Source organism: Taudactylus pleione, unplaced genomic scaffold (genome assembly GCF_031769625.1).
Source record: "Taudactylus pleione unplaced genomic scaffold, aTauple2 ptg000863l, whole genome shotgun sequence".
NCBI lineage: Eukaryota > Metazoa > Chordata > Amphibia > Anura > Myobatrachidae > Taudactylus > Taudactylus pleione.
In genome coordinates, this window is record NW_028285265.1 from 474,792 (window position 1) to 489,253 (window position 14,462).

At 50.1% G+C, this 14,462-nt stretch overlaps 1 protein-coding gene across 1 annotated transcript in view; it reads right to left on the reverse strand.

Moving 5' to 3' along the window:
- Window positions 1-14,462, reverse strand: part of CPSF1 (cleavage and polyadenylation specific factor 1) — a 264,399-nt gene that overhangs the window by 226,462 nt on the left and 23,475 nt on the right. The window contains exons 3-6 of the mRNA XM_088458900.1: window positions 6,747-6,774; window positions 6,528-6,661; window positions 3,269-3,349; window positions 238-389 (exon numbers count right to left, since the gene is read on the reverse strand). Coding sequence (XP_088315026.1) covers window positions 238-389; window positions 3,269-3,349; window positions 6,528-6,661; window positions 6,747-6,774 — 395 coding nt within the window. The remainder of the gene's footprint in view (window positions 1-237; window positions 390-3,268; window positions 3,350-6,527; window positions 6,662-6,746; window positions 6,775-14,462) is intronic.

A 14,462-nucleotide genomic window follows, 5' to 3' on the forward strand; every position in this document is an offset into this window, starting at 1 on the left:
CGCAATGGCATGAGGGTTAATCCCTTCAGTGCTGAGGCAGCCATTAAACCCGTGTGGCCTGCCTCCGGCCACAGTATGTAACTACCATTGTCCTGTAGCACCCGCTTACCTCTCAGATCTGTGTTATTATATACTGTTACTAATGCAATAGCGAGGCAGTAATGCTGACGCTATACGTGATCCAAGCCTGCATCTTCCATGATGCTCATATGGAGAAATAAAAGATGTGCTACTTACCCCTCTGCCAGTAGTCCTTCATGCTCTTCTGCCAGGGTGTCCCTGCGGAAAGGTAGTACCACCAGTCTAGTGCCATATATCAGCATGACCGCACATCGCCCGCTGGGATCCACCCGAACTTTGGGTATGTGAACATTCTGCACAAAGCCGTCCTGAGAAAAGAGAAAACTAGATTATACCACACAGCACGGTGTCTGCCATCATCATTTCCCCCCACACAGCACAGTGTCTGTCATCATCATTTCCCCCCATACTGCTACCGACCACACAGCACAGTGTCTGCATCATCAATTCCCCCCATACAGCTACCGACCACACAGCACAGTGTCTGCCATCATCAATTCCCCCCATACAGCTACCGACCACACAGCACAGTGTCTGCCATCATCATTTCCCCCCATACAGCTACCGACCACACAGCACAGTGTCTGCCATCATCAATTCCCCCTATACAGCTACCGACCACACAGCACAGTGTCTGCCATCATCAATTCCCCCAATACAGCTACCGACCACACAGCACAGTGTCTGCCATCATCATTTCCCCTCATACAGCACAGTGTCTGCCATCATCATTTCCCCCCATACAGCTACCGACCACACAGCACAGTGTCTGCCATCATCATTCTCCCCACACAGCTACCGCCCACACAGCAGTGTCTGCCATCATCATTCCCCCATGTAGCTAAAGACCACACAGCACAGTGTCTGCCATCATCATTTCCCCCCATACAGCACAGTGTCTGCCATCATCAATTCCCCCCACACAGCACAGTGTCTGCCATCATCATTTCCCCCCCACACAGCACAGTGTCTGCCATCATCATTCCCCCCATGTAGCTACAGACCACACAGCACAGTGTCTGCCATCATCATTTCCCCCAATGTAGCTACCGACCACACAGCACAGTGTCTGCCATCATCATTTCCCCCCATGTAGCTATAGACCACACAGCACAGTGTCTGCCATCATCAATTCCCCCCACACAGCAGTGTCTGCCATCATTTCCCCCATACAGCTACCGACCACACAGCACAGTGTCTGCCATCATCAATTCCCCCAATACAGCTACCGACCACACAGCACAGTGTCTGCCATCATCATTTCCCCCATGTAGCTACAGACCACACAGCACAGTGTCTGCCATCATCAATTCCCCCCACACAGCACAGTGTCTGCCATAATTTCCCCCCATACAGCTACCGACCACACAGCAGTGTCTGCCATCATCAATTCCCCCCATACAGCTACCGACCACACAGCACATTATCTGCCATCAATTCCCCCATGTAGCTACAAACCACACAGCACAGTGTCTGCCATCATCATTTCCCCCATACAGCTACCGACCACACAGCACAGTGTCTGCCATCATCAATTCCCCCCACACAGCACAGTGTCTGCCATCATCAATTCCCCCACACAGCACAGTGTCTGCCATCATCAATTCCCCCCATACAGCTACCGACCACACAGCAGTGTCTGCCATCATCAATTCCTCCCACACAGCTACCGACCACACAGCACAGTGTCTGCCATCATCATTCCTCCATGTAGCTAAAGACCACACAGCACAGTGTCTGCCATCATCATTTCCCTCCATGTAGCTACAGACCACACAGCACAGTGTCTGCCATCATCATTCCCCCATGTAGCTTAAGACCACACAGCACAGTGTCTGCCATCATCATTTCCCCCCATGTAGCAACAGACCACACAGCACAGTGCCTGCCATCATCATTCCCCCATGTAGTTACAGACCATACAGCACAGTGTCTGCCATCATCATTTCCCCCATGTAACTACAGACCACACAGCACAGTGTCTGCCATCATCATTTCCCCCATGTAACTACAGACCACACAGCACAGTGTCTGCCATCATCATTTCCCCCCATGTAACTACAGACCACACAGCACAGTGTCTGCCATCATCATTTCCCCCCATACAGCTACCGACCACACAGCACAGTGTCTGCCATCATCATTTCCCCCATGTAGCTACAGACCACACAGCACAGTGTCTGCCATCATCATTTCCCCCATGTAACTACAGACCACACAGCACAGTGTCTGCCATCATCATTTCCCCCCATGTAACTACAGACCACACAGCAGTGTCTGCCATCATCATTTCCCCCCATGTAACTACAGACCACACAGCACAGTGTCTGCCATCATCATTTCCCCCCATGTAGCTACAGACCACACAGCAGTGTCTGCCATCATCATTTCCCCCTATATAGCTACAGACCACACAGCACAGTGTCTGCCATCATCATTCCCCCCATGTAGCTACAGACCACACAGCACAGTGTCTGCCATCATTTCCCCATGTAACTACAGACCACACAGCACAGTGTCTGCCATCATTTCCCCCCATGTAGCTACAGACCACACAGCACAGTGTCTGCCATCATCATTTCCCCCCATGTAGCTACAGACCACACAGCAGTGTCTGCCATCATCTTTTCCCCCCATGTAGCTACAGACCACACAGCACAGTGTCTACCTTCATCATTTCCCCCCATGTAGCTACAGACCACATAGCAGTGTCTGCCATCATCAATTCTCCCCACACAGCACAGTGTCTGCCATCATTTCCCCCCATACAGCTACCGACCACACAGCACAGTGTCTGCCATCATCAATTCCCCCCATACAGCTACCGACCACACAGCACATTATCTGCCATCATTTCCCCCCATGTAGCTACAAACCACACAGCACAGTGTCTGCCATCATCAATTCCCCCCATGTAGCTACAGACCACACAGCACATTATCTACCATCATCATTTCCCTCCATACAGCATATTGTCTGCCATCATTTCCCCCCATGTAGCTACAGATCACACAGCACAGTGTCTGCCATCATCATTTCCCATGTAGCTACAGACCACACAGCACAGTGTCTGCCATCATCATTCTCCCCATGCAGCTACAGACCACACAGCAGTGTCTGCCATCATTTCCCCCCATGTAGCTACACTGCACATTGTCTAGTCTTGGGTTAGTAGTCCTGCACATACCCGCAGCTCAGGCTCCTCAAAGTAATGCAGGGACAGAGTCTTCAGATCATGTGTTCCAGGATCATATTCTACCACGGACAGCTGGGGAGGAAGGAGTGGAACATTATGGGGACATTCCAGCACTGCATAAGTTACATGGGGTCCGCGACATAGAGGAAGAGTTTTGTTTGGATCAGCCATGCTGGGGGCAGTTACATGGGATCAGCAATGGTTGGGGGTCAGAAAGTTATGGGGCCCATAGTCCCAGCCGCAATGTGGGCAATTAACCATTTTACGAATGCCGGGATCAAGGGGTCGGAAAAATCCAACATGTTGTACAATCTTATTCTTCGGTCGTAATTAGCAAGTTGAGAATCTTTAATATATTCAATTTCCTGGATTCCCCATCGGATCGCCAATAGGATTGGTGCTGGAAGAACAGGGAATTGGGTCTTAAATGTATGGCCCGCATAACATGGCATTAGCGATGGTGGGGGAGGGGTGGCAATTACAAGGGATCGTCAATGGGTAGTGATTGGAAAGTTACATAGGATCAGTGATGGTGGAGAAGAGTGGAATCAGCAATGGTGGGGGCTGTTGCACGGAATCAGCGATAGTGGGGGCTGTTGCACGGAATCAGCGATAGTGGGGGCTGTTGCACGGAATCAGCGATAGTGGGGGCTGTTGCACGGAATCAGCGATAGTGGGGGCTGTTGCACGGAATCAGCGATAGTGGGGGCTGTTGCACGGAATCAGCGATAGTGGGGGCTGTTGCACGGAATCAGCGATAGTGGGGGCTGTTGCACGGAATCAGCGATAGTGGGGGCTGTTGCACGGAATCAGCGATAGTGGGGGCTGTTGCACGGAATCAGCGATAGTGGGGGCTGTTGCACGGAATCAGCGATAGTGGGGGCTGTTGCACGGAATCAGCGATAGTGGGGGCTGTTGCACGGAATCAGCGATAGTGGGGGCTGTTGCACGGAATCAGCGATAGTGGGGGCTGTTGCACGGAATCAGCGATAGTGGGGGCTGTTGCACGGAATCAGCGATAGTGGGGGCTGTTGCACGGAATCAGCGATAGTGGGGGCTGTTGCACGGAATCAGCGATAGTGGGGGCTGTTGCACGGAATCAGCGATAGTGGGGGCTGTTGCACGGAATCAGCGATAGTGGGGGCTGTTGCACGGAATCAGCGATAGTGGGGGCTGTTGCACGGAATCAGCGATAGTGGGGGCTGTTGCACGGAATCAGCGATAGTGGGGGCTGTTGCACGGAATCAGCGATAGTGGGGGCTGTTGCACGGAATCAGCGATAGTGGGGGCTGTTGCACGGAATCAGCGATAGTGGGGGCTGTTGCACGGAATCAGCGATAGTGGGGGCTGTTGCACGGAATCAGCGATAGTGGGGGCTGTTGCACGGAATCAGCGATAGTGGGGGCTGTTGCACGGAATCAGCGATAGTGGGGGCTGTTGCACGGAATCAGCGATAGTGGGGGCTGTTGCACGGAATCAGCGATAGTGGGGGCTGTTGCACGGAATCAGCGATAGTGGGGGCTGTTGCACGGAATCAGCGATAGTGGGGGCTGTTGCACGGAATCAGCGATAGTGGGGGCTGTTGCACGGAATCAGCGATAGTGGGGGCTGTTGCACGGAATCAGCGATAGTGGGGGCTGTTGCACGGAATCAGCGATAGTGGGGGCTGTTGCACGGAATCAGCGATAGTGGGGGCTGTTGCACGGAATCAGCGATAGTGGGGGCTGTTGCACGGAATCAGCGATAGTGGGGGCTGTTGCACGGAATCAGCGATAGTGGGGGCTGTTGCACGGAATCAGCGATAGTGGGGGCTGTTGCACGGAATCAGCGATAGTGGGGGCTGTTGCACGGAATCAGCGATAGTGGGGGCTGTTGCACGGAATCAGCGATAGTGGGGGCTGTTGCACGGAATCAGCGATAGTGGGGGCTGTTGCACGGAATCAGCGATAGTGGGGGCTGTTGCACGGAATCAGCGATAGTGGGGGCTGTTGCACGGAATCAGCGATAGTGGGGGCTGTTGCACGGAATCAGCGATAGTGGGGGCTGTTGCACGGAATCAGCGATAGTGGGGGCTGTTGCACGGAATCAGCGATAGTGGGGGCTGTTGCACGGAATCAGCGATAGTGGGGGCTGTTGCACGGAATCAGCGATAGTGGGGGCTGTTGCACGGAATCAGCGATAGTGGGGGCTGTTGCACGGAATCAGCGATAGTGGGGGCTGTTGCACGGAATCAGCGATAGTGGGGGCTGTTGCACGGAATCAGCGATAGTGGGGGCTGTTGCACGGAATCAGCGATAGTGGGGGCTGTTGCACGGAATCAGCGATAGTGGGGGCTGTTGCACGGAATCAGCGATAGTGGGGGCTGTTGCACGGAATCAGCGATAGTGGGGGCTGTTGCACGGAATCAGCGATAGTGGGGGCTGTTGCACGGAATCAGCGATAGTGGGGGCTGTTGCACGGAATCAGCGATAGTGGGGGCTGTTGCACGGAATCAGCGATAGTGGGGGCTGTTGCACGGAATCAGTGATAGTGGGGGCTGTTGCACGGAATCAGCGATAGTGGGGGCTGTTGCACGGAATCAGCGATAGTGGGGGCTGTTGCACGGAATCAGCGATAGTGGGGGCTGTTACAAGGAAACAGCGATAGTGGGGGCTGTTACACGGAATCAGCGATAGTGGGGGCTGTTACACGGAATCAGCGATAGTGGGGGCTGTTACACGGAATCAGCGATAGTGGGGGCTGTTACACGGAATCAGCGATAGTGGGGGCTGTTACACGGAATCAGCGATAGTGGGGGCTGTTACACGGAATCAGCGATAGTGGGGGCTGTTACACGGAATCAGCGATAGTGGGGGCTGTTACACGGAATCAGCGATAGTGGGGGCTGTTACACGGAATCAGCGATAGTGGGGGCTGTTACACGGAATCAGCGATAGTGGGGGCTGTTACACGGAATCAGCGATAGTGGGGGCTGTTACACGGAATCAGCGATAGTGGGGGCTGTTACACGGAATCAGCGATAGTGGGGGCTGTTACACGGAATCAGCGATAGTGGGGGCTGTTACACGGAATCAGCGATGGTGGGGGCAGTTATATGGAATCAGCGATGGTGGGGGCAGTTATATGGAATCAGCGATGGTGGGGGCAGTTATACGAGTAGATGTCGCAGTTGCAGAGGGTGACAGCTACAAGACATGAGTCACAGAGATGACATTACACCAGTGGTGGCCATATGTGAGGATACGCTTACCTTGGCCTCCTTGAAGCTGAGTAAGAGGGCATCTCTCTTGGCTCCAGCCAGCTGAACACTCGCCATGGACATGACGTTACCGAAAAATGAAAAAGAAGCCATGAGCTCCAGCTTCTCCTTGTGGCCTCTCCCATCTGAGAGAACATGAGAAGGAGCAGGATTGAAGCGAGGGGACAGTCACAGAGCGGAGCTATGTATGGTGCGGACAAGATCTCTTACCTGAACCTCTGTCTCCTTTGAATGAGCTCTGCAAGAGGACAATACAAGTCAGTGACATTGCTGAACAGGTCATCCTGGACTACAGATATGATGTCATATCCAGATTATAGTACAGAATGGGGTAACTGGCATTCACTGTATCAGATTATACAAGGCTAATACAAATGTCCAGATTCACTATTCCTTAGCATTAAGGACCTCATTCAGAGTCGGTCGAAGCGGCCGCACGGTCGTACGCCACCAATGTTCGCTATACTGCGCATGCATAAAGGTCGCAATGCGCGTGCGCAAACTAGCCGCTACGATCAGAAATTTCTCTCTCCTTGAACACAGCCAGGTCGGTAGTTTGAGTGACAGGATGAGGCGTTTGTGGGTGGTAACAGGGGAAGGTGCTTGAAAACGAGGGAGTGGAGATCTGAACGCAGGCGTGCCTAATTATGCGGACGGCGTTTTATGGGCGTGCATACGGTTTATGGGAGTGCATAATTAACAAAGTAGCGTCATGGCACATGTGACATGGGAGGTTTTTACACTGACATGATCGTAGAGCTTAAGAGAGGGTATGGTCAACCTTAAGCTCTACGACCAGTGCCGATGGTTCCCGATGGTCACGATTAATCCTTATATGCCCGGAGATGACGTGTAATGCATACAAGAAGGGGCGTATTTTTTGTTCTTCCAGCCGCTTCCTCCCCTTGGTCGGCCAGCTACCGATCCCAACTTAGGGACGCAACTTGCGAGGGAATCATTTGCATATCCGGCCCCTTTTCCCGTACGACCGTGCGGCCGCTTCGACCGACTCTGAATGAGGTCCTAAATGCTTAAGTAATTCAGATCCGGGGGAAAATCAGTATAAATGTCTTACTACCATAGAGATCAGGTGTGGCCGCACTCAGTATAAATGTCTTACTACCATAGAGATCTGGTGTGGACGCACTCAGTATAAATGTCTTACTACCATAGAGATCTGGTGTGGCCGCACTCAGTATAAATGTCTTACTACCATAGAGATCTGGTGTGGCCGCACTCAGTATAAATGTCTTACTACCATAGAGATCAGGTGTGGCCGCACTCAGTATAAATGTCTTACTACCATAGAGATCTGGTGTGGCCGCACTCAGTATAAATGTCTTACTACCATAGAGATCAGGTGTGGCCGCACTCAGTATAAATGTCTTACTACCATAGAGATCTGGTGTGGCCGCACTCAGTATAAATGTCTTACTACCATAGAGATCAGGTGTGGCCGCACTCAGTATAAATGTCTTACTACCATAGAGATCTGGTGTGGCCGCACTCAGTATAAATGTCTTACTACCATAGAGATCTGGTGTGGCCGCACTCAGTATAAATGTCTTACTACCATAGAGATCAGGTGTGGCCGCACTCAGTATAAATGTCTTACTACCATAGAGATCTGGTGTGGACGCACTCAGTATAAATGTCTTACTACCATAGAGATCAGGTGTGGCAGCACTCAGTATAAATGTCTTACTACCATAGAGATCAGGTGTGGCAGCACTCAGTATAAATGTCTTACTACCATAGAGATCAGGTGTGGCCGCACTCAGTATAAATGTCTTACTACCATAGAGATCTGGTGTGGCCGCACTCAGTATAAATGTCTTACTACCATAGAGATCAGGTGTGGCCGCACTCAGTATAAATTAGGGGTGTGCACCGGCCACTTTTCGTGTTTTGTGTTTTGGTTTTGGATCTGGATTGGTTTTGCCAAAACCACCCTTCCGTGTTTTGGGTTCTGGGTTTTGTGTTTTGGATCTGTATTTTTTTGAAAAAAAGCATAAAAACAGCTAAAATCACAGAATTTGTGGGTTTTTCTGCTCCTATGCTATTATTAACCTCAATAACCTTAATTTCCACTCATTTCCAGTCTATTCTGAACACCTCACAATAGTGTTTTTATGTCCAAAAGGTTGCACCGAGGTAGCTGGATGACTATGCTAAGCGACACGAGTGGGCGGCACAAACACGTGACCCATCTAGGCGTTAAACTGCAGTGGCAGACAGGATGGCAGTTAGAAAAACTAGCCCCCAAACTGTACATAATGCAAAGAAAAAAAAGAAGTGCAAGATGGAATTGTCCTTGGGCCCTCCCACCCACCCTTATGTTGTATAAACAGGACATGCACACTTTAACAAACCAATCATTTCAGCGCCAGGGTCTGCCACACAACTGTGGCTGAAATGATTGGTTCGTTTGGGCCCCCACAAAACAAGCTGGCAATTAATCTGTCCCTGCACAAACTGGCTCTACGGAGGCAAGATGTCATCCTCATCCTCCTCATCCACCGATTCCTCACCCTCTTCAGTGTGTACATCCTCATCCTCACAGAGTATTAATTCGTCCCTACTGGAACCACAGGTCCCTCTGTACGTTCTGGAGGCTGGTCTCCCTGGAAGAGTTGATAATTCATTTTATGAACATCATCTTCTCCACATTTTGTGGAAGCAACCTCCTACGCCTTTCGCTGACAAGGTTCCCGGCTGCACTAAACACTCTTTCGGAGTACACACTGGAGGGGGGGCAACTCAGGTAAAATAGAGCAAGTTTGTACAGGGACCTCCAAATTGCTTCTTTTTCCTGCCAGTACAGGTACGGACTGTCTGACATGCCTACTTGGATGCTGTCACCGATGTAATCCTTTAACAGACAGACGCACGCTTGTCGCTGCTGCTTTGAGGATGCAAGTGCGGCTACAGCCCACACAATTCACAAAGACAGAAAAAAAAAAAAGAATATTTTTATTGTTTGTGGAGCGCACTTTGAGGGTTACACCACCCTTTAACAGACAGACGCACGCTTGTCGCTGCTGCTTTGAGGATGCAAGTGCGGCTACAGCCCACACAATTCACAAAGACAGAAAAAAGAAGAAGAATATTTTTATTGTTTGTGTAGCACACTTTGAGGGTGTCACCACCCTTTAACAGACAGACGCACGCTTGTCGCTGCTGCTTTAAGGATGCAGGTGCGGCTCTACAGCCCACACAATTCACAAAGACAGAAAAAAAATAGTTTTTTATTTTTTGGAGCACTTTGAGAGTTACACCACCCTTTAACAGACAGACGCACGCTTGTCGCTGCTGCTTTAAGGATGCAGGTGCGGCTACAGCCCACACATTTCACAAAGACCGAAAAAAAGAGAACAATATTTTAATTGTTTGTGTAGCACACTTTGAGGGTGTCACCACCCTTTAACAGACAGACGCACGCTTGTCGCTGCTGCTTTAAGGATGCAGGTGCGGCTACAGCCCACACAATTCACAAAGACAGAAAAAAGAAGAAGAATATTTTTATTGTTTGTGTAGCACACTTTGAGGGTGTCACCACCCTTTAACAGACAGACGCACGCTTGTCGCTGCTGCTTTAAGGATGCAGGTGCGGCTACAGCCCACACATTTCACAAAGACAGAAAAAAGAAGAAGAATATTTTTATTGTTTGTGTAGCACACTTTGAGGGTGTCACCACCCTTTAACAGACAGACGCACGCTTGTCGCTGCTGCTTTAAGGATGCAGGTGCGGCTACAGCCCACACAATTCACAAAGACAGAAAAAAAAAAAGAATATTTTTATTGTTTGTGGAGCGCACTTTGAGGGTTACACCACCCTTTAACAGACAGACGCACGCTTGTCGCTGCTGCTTTGAGGATGCAAGTGCGGCTACAGCCCACACAATTCACAAAGACAGAAAAAAGAAGAAGAATATTTTTATTGTTTGTGTAGCACACTTTGAGGGTGTCACCACCCTTTAACAGACAGACGCACGCTAGTCGCTGCTGCTTTAAGGATGCAGGTGCGGCTACAGCCCACACAATTCACAAAGACAGAAAAAAGAAGAATATTTTTATTGTTTGTGTAGCACACTTTGAGGGTGTCACCACCCTTTAACAGACAGACGCACGCTTTTCGCTGCTGCTTTGAGGATGCAAGTGCGGCTACATCGCACACAAGTCACAAACACATTAAAAAAATTTTTTTATTTTTTGGAGCACTTTGAGAGTTACAACACCCTTTAACAGACAGACGCACGCTTGTCGCTGCTGCTTTAAGGATGCAGGTGCGGCTACAGCCCACACATTTCACAAAGACAGAAAAAAAAAGAATATTTTTATTGTTTGTGGAGCGCACTTTGAGGGTGTCACCACCCTTTAACAGACAGACGCACGCTTGTCGCTGCTGCTTTGAGGATGCAGGTGGAACCTAGACGGGATTTGGAACCGAGGACACACTACCTCCATCAATTGTCTAAATCCCACTGCACTAATGGCGGATACCGGACGCACATCTAACACCAACATAGCAGTCAAGGCCTCAGTTATACGTTTTGCTTCAGGATGACTACTGTCGTACTTCATCCTCATCGCTAGGGACTGTTGGAGGGTCAATTGTTAAGTAAAAGTAGTGATGTTCCTACTTCCTCTCTGGGATGATGAACAACTCCCAGCAGCAGCAACAGCACTAGGAGGAAGTGGTTCTTGATCTTTCCCTATTTTATTTTTATCGGAGAAAGTTTGGTCCTCCATTTATGTTATATTGATATATACGTGCGGCTAAAGCGCACACAAACACAGAAAATATTTTTTTATTTTTGCTGGAGAGTAGTGCACTTTGTGGGTTACACCACCCTTAAAGAAATGAGCCAGCCGGCTCTTTACTTATGGGACACAGGCGCACGCTTGGCGCTGCTCCTTTGTTGATGCACGTGCAGCCACAGTGCACACAAGTCACAAACACAGAAAATATATATTTTTTTTGGTTTGGACTGGACTGTACTTTCGGGGGTTACAGCACCCTTTAACGGTCAAGCCAGCCGGCCCTTTACTTATGACACAGGCGCACGCTTGGCACTACTTTGTTGATGCACGTGCGGCTACTGCACACACAATTCACAAACACAGAAAATATATTATTTTTTTAGCACTTGGGGGGAGCACCCCTGATGGACAGAGCACCCCCTGGACAACACTACAGCACCCCTTTAGGACTGGGACACTGCACAGGACTTTGGAGTGGACACAGCCCCTATGGAGAACTGACTGCACAACACAGTCCAGCCAGCCCCTATGGACTTTGAAGTAGTGGACAACAGCAGCACTACACTACACTACACTACACAGCCCTAACTCCCACCCTCCCTCTTCACTGTCCACAGCCGAGTGAGAAAATGGCGCCGACGCGGGTACCTTATATAGGTTCCAAAACCCGCGAGACTCGGAAGGCGGGATGATGACGTTTTGCCTCGATTTCAGATCCGAGTCAGGCGGGAAAAGTCGAGCCTGATTCGGATCGGACTCAGATCGGGGGGGCTCGGATTTCAGAAATCCGAACCCGCTCACCCCTAGTATAAATGTCTTACTACCATAGAGATCTGGTGTGGCCGAACTCAGTATAAATGTCTTACTACCATAGAGATCTGGTGTGGCCGAACTCAGTATAAATGTCTTACTACCATAGAGATCTGATGTGGCCGCACTCAGTATAAATGTCTTACTACCATAGAGATCAGGTGTGGCCGCACTCAGTATAAATGTCTTACTACCATAGAGATCAGGTTCGGCCGCACTCAGTATAAATGTCTTACTACCATAGAGATCTGGTGTGGCCGCACTCAGTATAAATGTCTTACTACCATACAGATCTGGTGTGGCCGCACTCAGTATAAATGTCTTACTACCATAGAGATCAGGTTCGGCCGCACTCAGTATAAATGTCTTACTACCATAGAGATCTGGTGTGGCCGCACTCAGTATAAATGTCTTACTACCATAGAGATCAGGTGTGGCCGCACTCAGTATAAATGTCTTACTACCATAGAGATCTGGTGTGGCCGCACTCAGTATAAATGTCTTACTACCATAGAGATCAGGTGTGGCAGCACTCAGTATAAATGTCTGCTGGGTGACCTGGGAAATGTGTCAGTGAGTAATGGATACACCTGTGCGCCTGCTCTGGCCTGATGAAAAATTAAGAGTTATTGTAGACTTACCTTTGTTAACTCTTTCTTCGAAGTACATAGGATCCACAGGGACACCATGGGGGGGGGGGGGGTGTGGTTGGAGTGATTCAGGCACCAAACAGTTAAGCTTTCGCTCCCAGGATGCCCCGGGCTTCCCCCACATATACCCCGCCCGTCCCCAGCTACAGGCAGACAGTTTTGTAAACAATTTCATGGCAGCGGCAGGAAAGAGGAGAAGGAAGAACATTATTCTCAAGAAACTCTCCCAGAAGATGAAGAAATCAGTGACCAAGAGAGAAAATACCCAAAGAGGCCAGGTGTGTCAGGGTGGGTGCCCTGTGGATCCTACAGACTTTGAATAAATATAGTTAACAAAATGTAAGTCTATCATAACTCTTAATTTCTTTTTCAGGGTCAATAGGGGATCCACAGGGATACCATAGAGATGTTCCATAGCAGTTATCCCAAGGGCGGGGACGCTCCGGAGCAGAAAGGAGAATCCGACGCCCAAAGGAAGCATCCTGAGAGGCAAAGGTATCAAAGGCATAGAATCTGAGAAAGGTGTGGACGTAAGACCACGTGGCCGCCTTGCACAATTGTTCAGCAGAAGCGCTACGCCGAACCGCCCACGAGGGTCCCACAGACCGACTAGAATGTACTGTCACCCTGTTTGGAACAGGAAGATTAGCTTGCATGTAGGCCTGAGAGATTGTCATGCGGAGCCAACGAACCAGAGTCTGTTTGTTAGCTGGCCAGCCTCGCTTGTGAGAGCCATACAATACAAAAAGATAACCTGATCTCCTCAAGGAATTAGTACGATCCACGTAGATCTAAAGAGCATAAACCACATCCAAGGAAGCTTCACCTGCAGGGAGGTCCGAGGACTGGCAGGCCGGAACTACAATTTTTTCATTCAAATGGAACCGGGATACCACTTTAGAGAGGTACACAGCCCTGGTACGGAGGATAGCTCTGTCCGGATGAAAGATCAAAAATGGTGAGCGACAGGTGAGTGCTGCTAAATCAGACACCCTGCAGGCAGAGGAGATAGGAAGGAGAAAGAGCGTCTGCGCTGTTACTCTGAGGTCTACTGAGTCCAAAGGTTCAAATGGAGGAGCCTGTAGTGCCCGGAGAACCAAGGAAAATAGGAGTGCCAAACGCTGTAATACAAGCAGGCTGTGGCAGGCTTACCCGCACTGAGCATCATCTGGACCACAGAGGAGGAGAAACCCTTGGCTCTTTAAGAGGGAAGACTCAAGATCCACGCCGTCAAAGACAGACTAGGTAGGTCCGGGTGCAGGCAAGCGCCCTGCGTCAACAGGTCCTGCCGTAGTGGAAAGGGAATGTCTATGGAGAGACTCCGTAGCCAATGTCACCTGGGCCAGGCTGGGAATGTCACCATGCCGCCTTCTTGCTTGAACTTTCGAAGTACCCTCTGGATGAGCGAGATCAGAGGAAAGAGTTATGAGAGATTGAAGTCCCACCTCACTGTCAGGACATCCGCGAAGGTGGCTGAGGGGTCTCTGGTCCTGGACCAGTACCTGGAAACCTTGTGGTTGTGATGTGAGGCCATGAGGTCTATGTCTGGCAGACCCCACTTGTCCACCAGGAGTTGAAACACATCCAGGTGGAGAGCCTACTCTCCGGCATGCGTATGCTGATGGCTTAGGAAGTTCACTTCCCAGTTGAGAACTTTGGGAAGGAACACTGCCAAGATTGCCGGGAGATGACCTTCGGCCC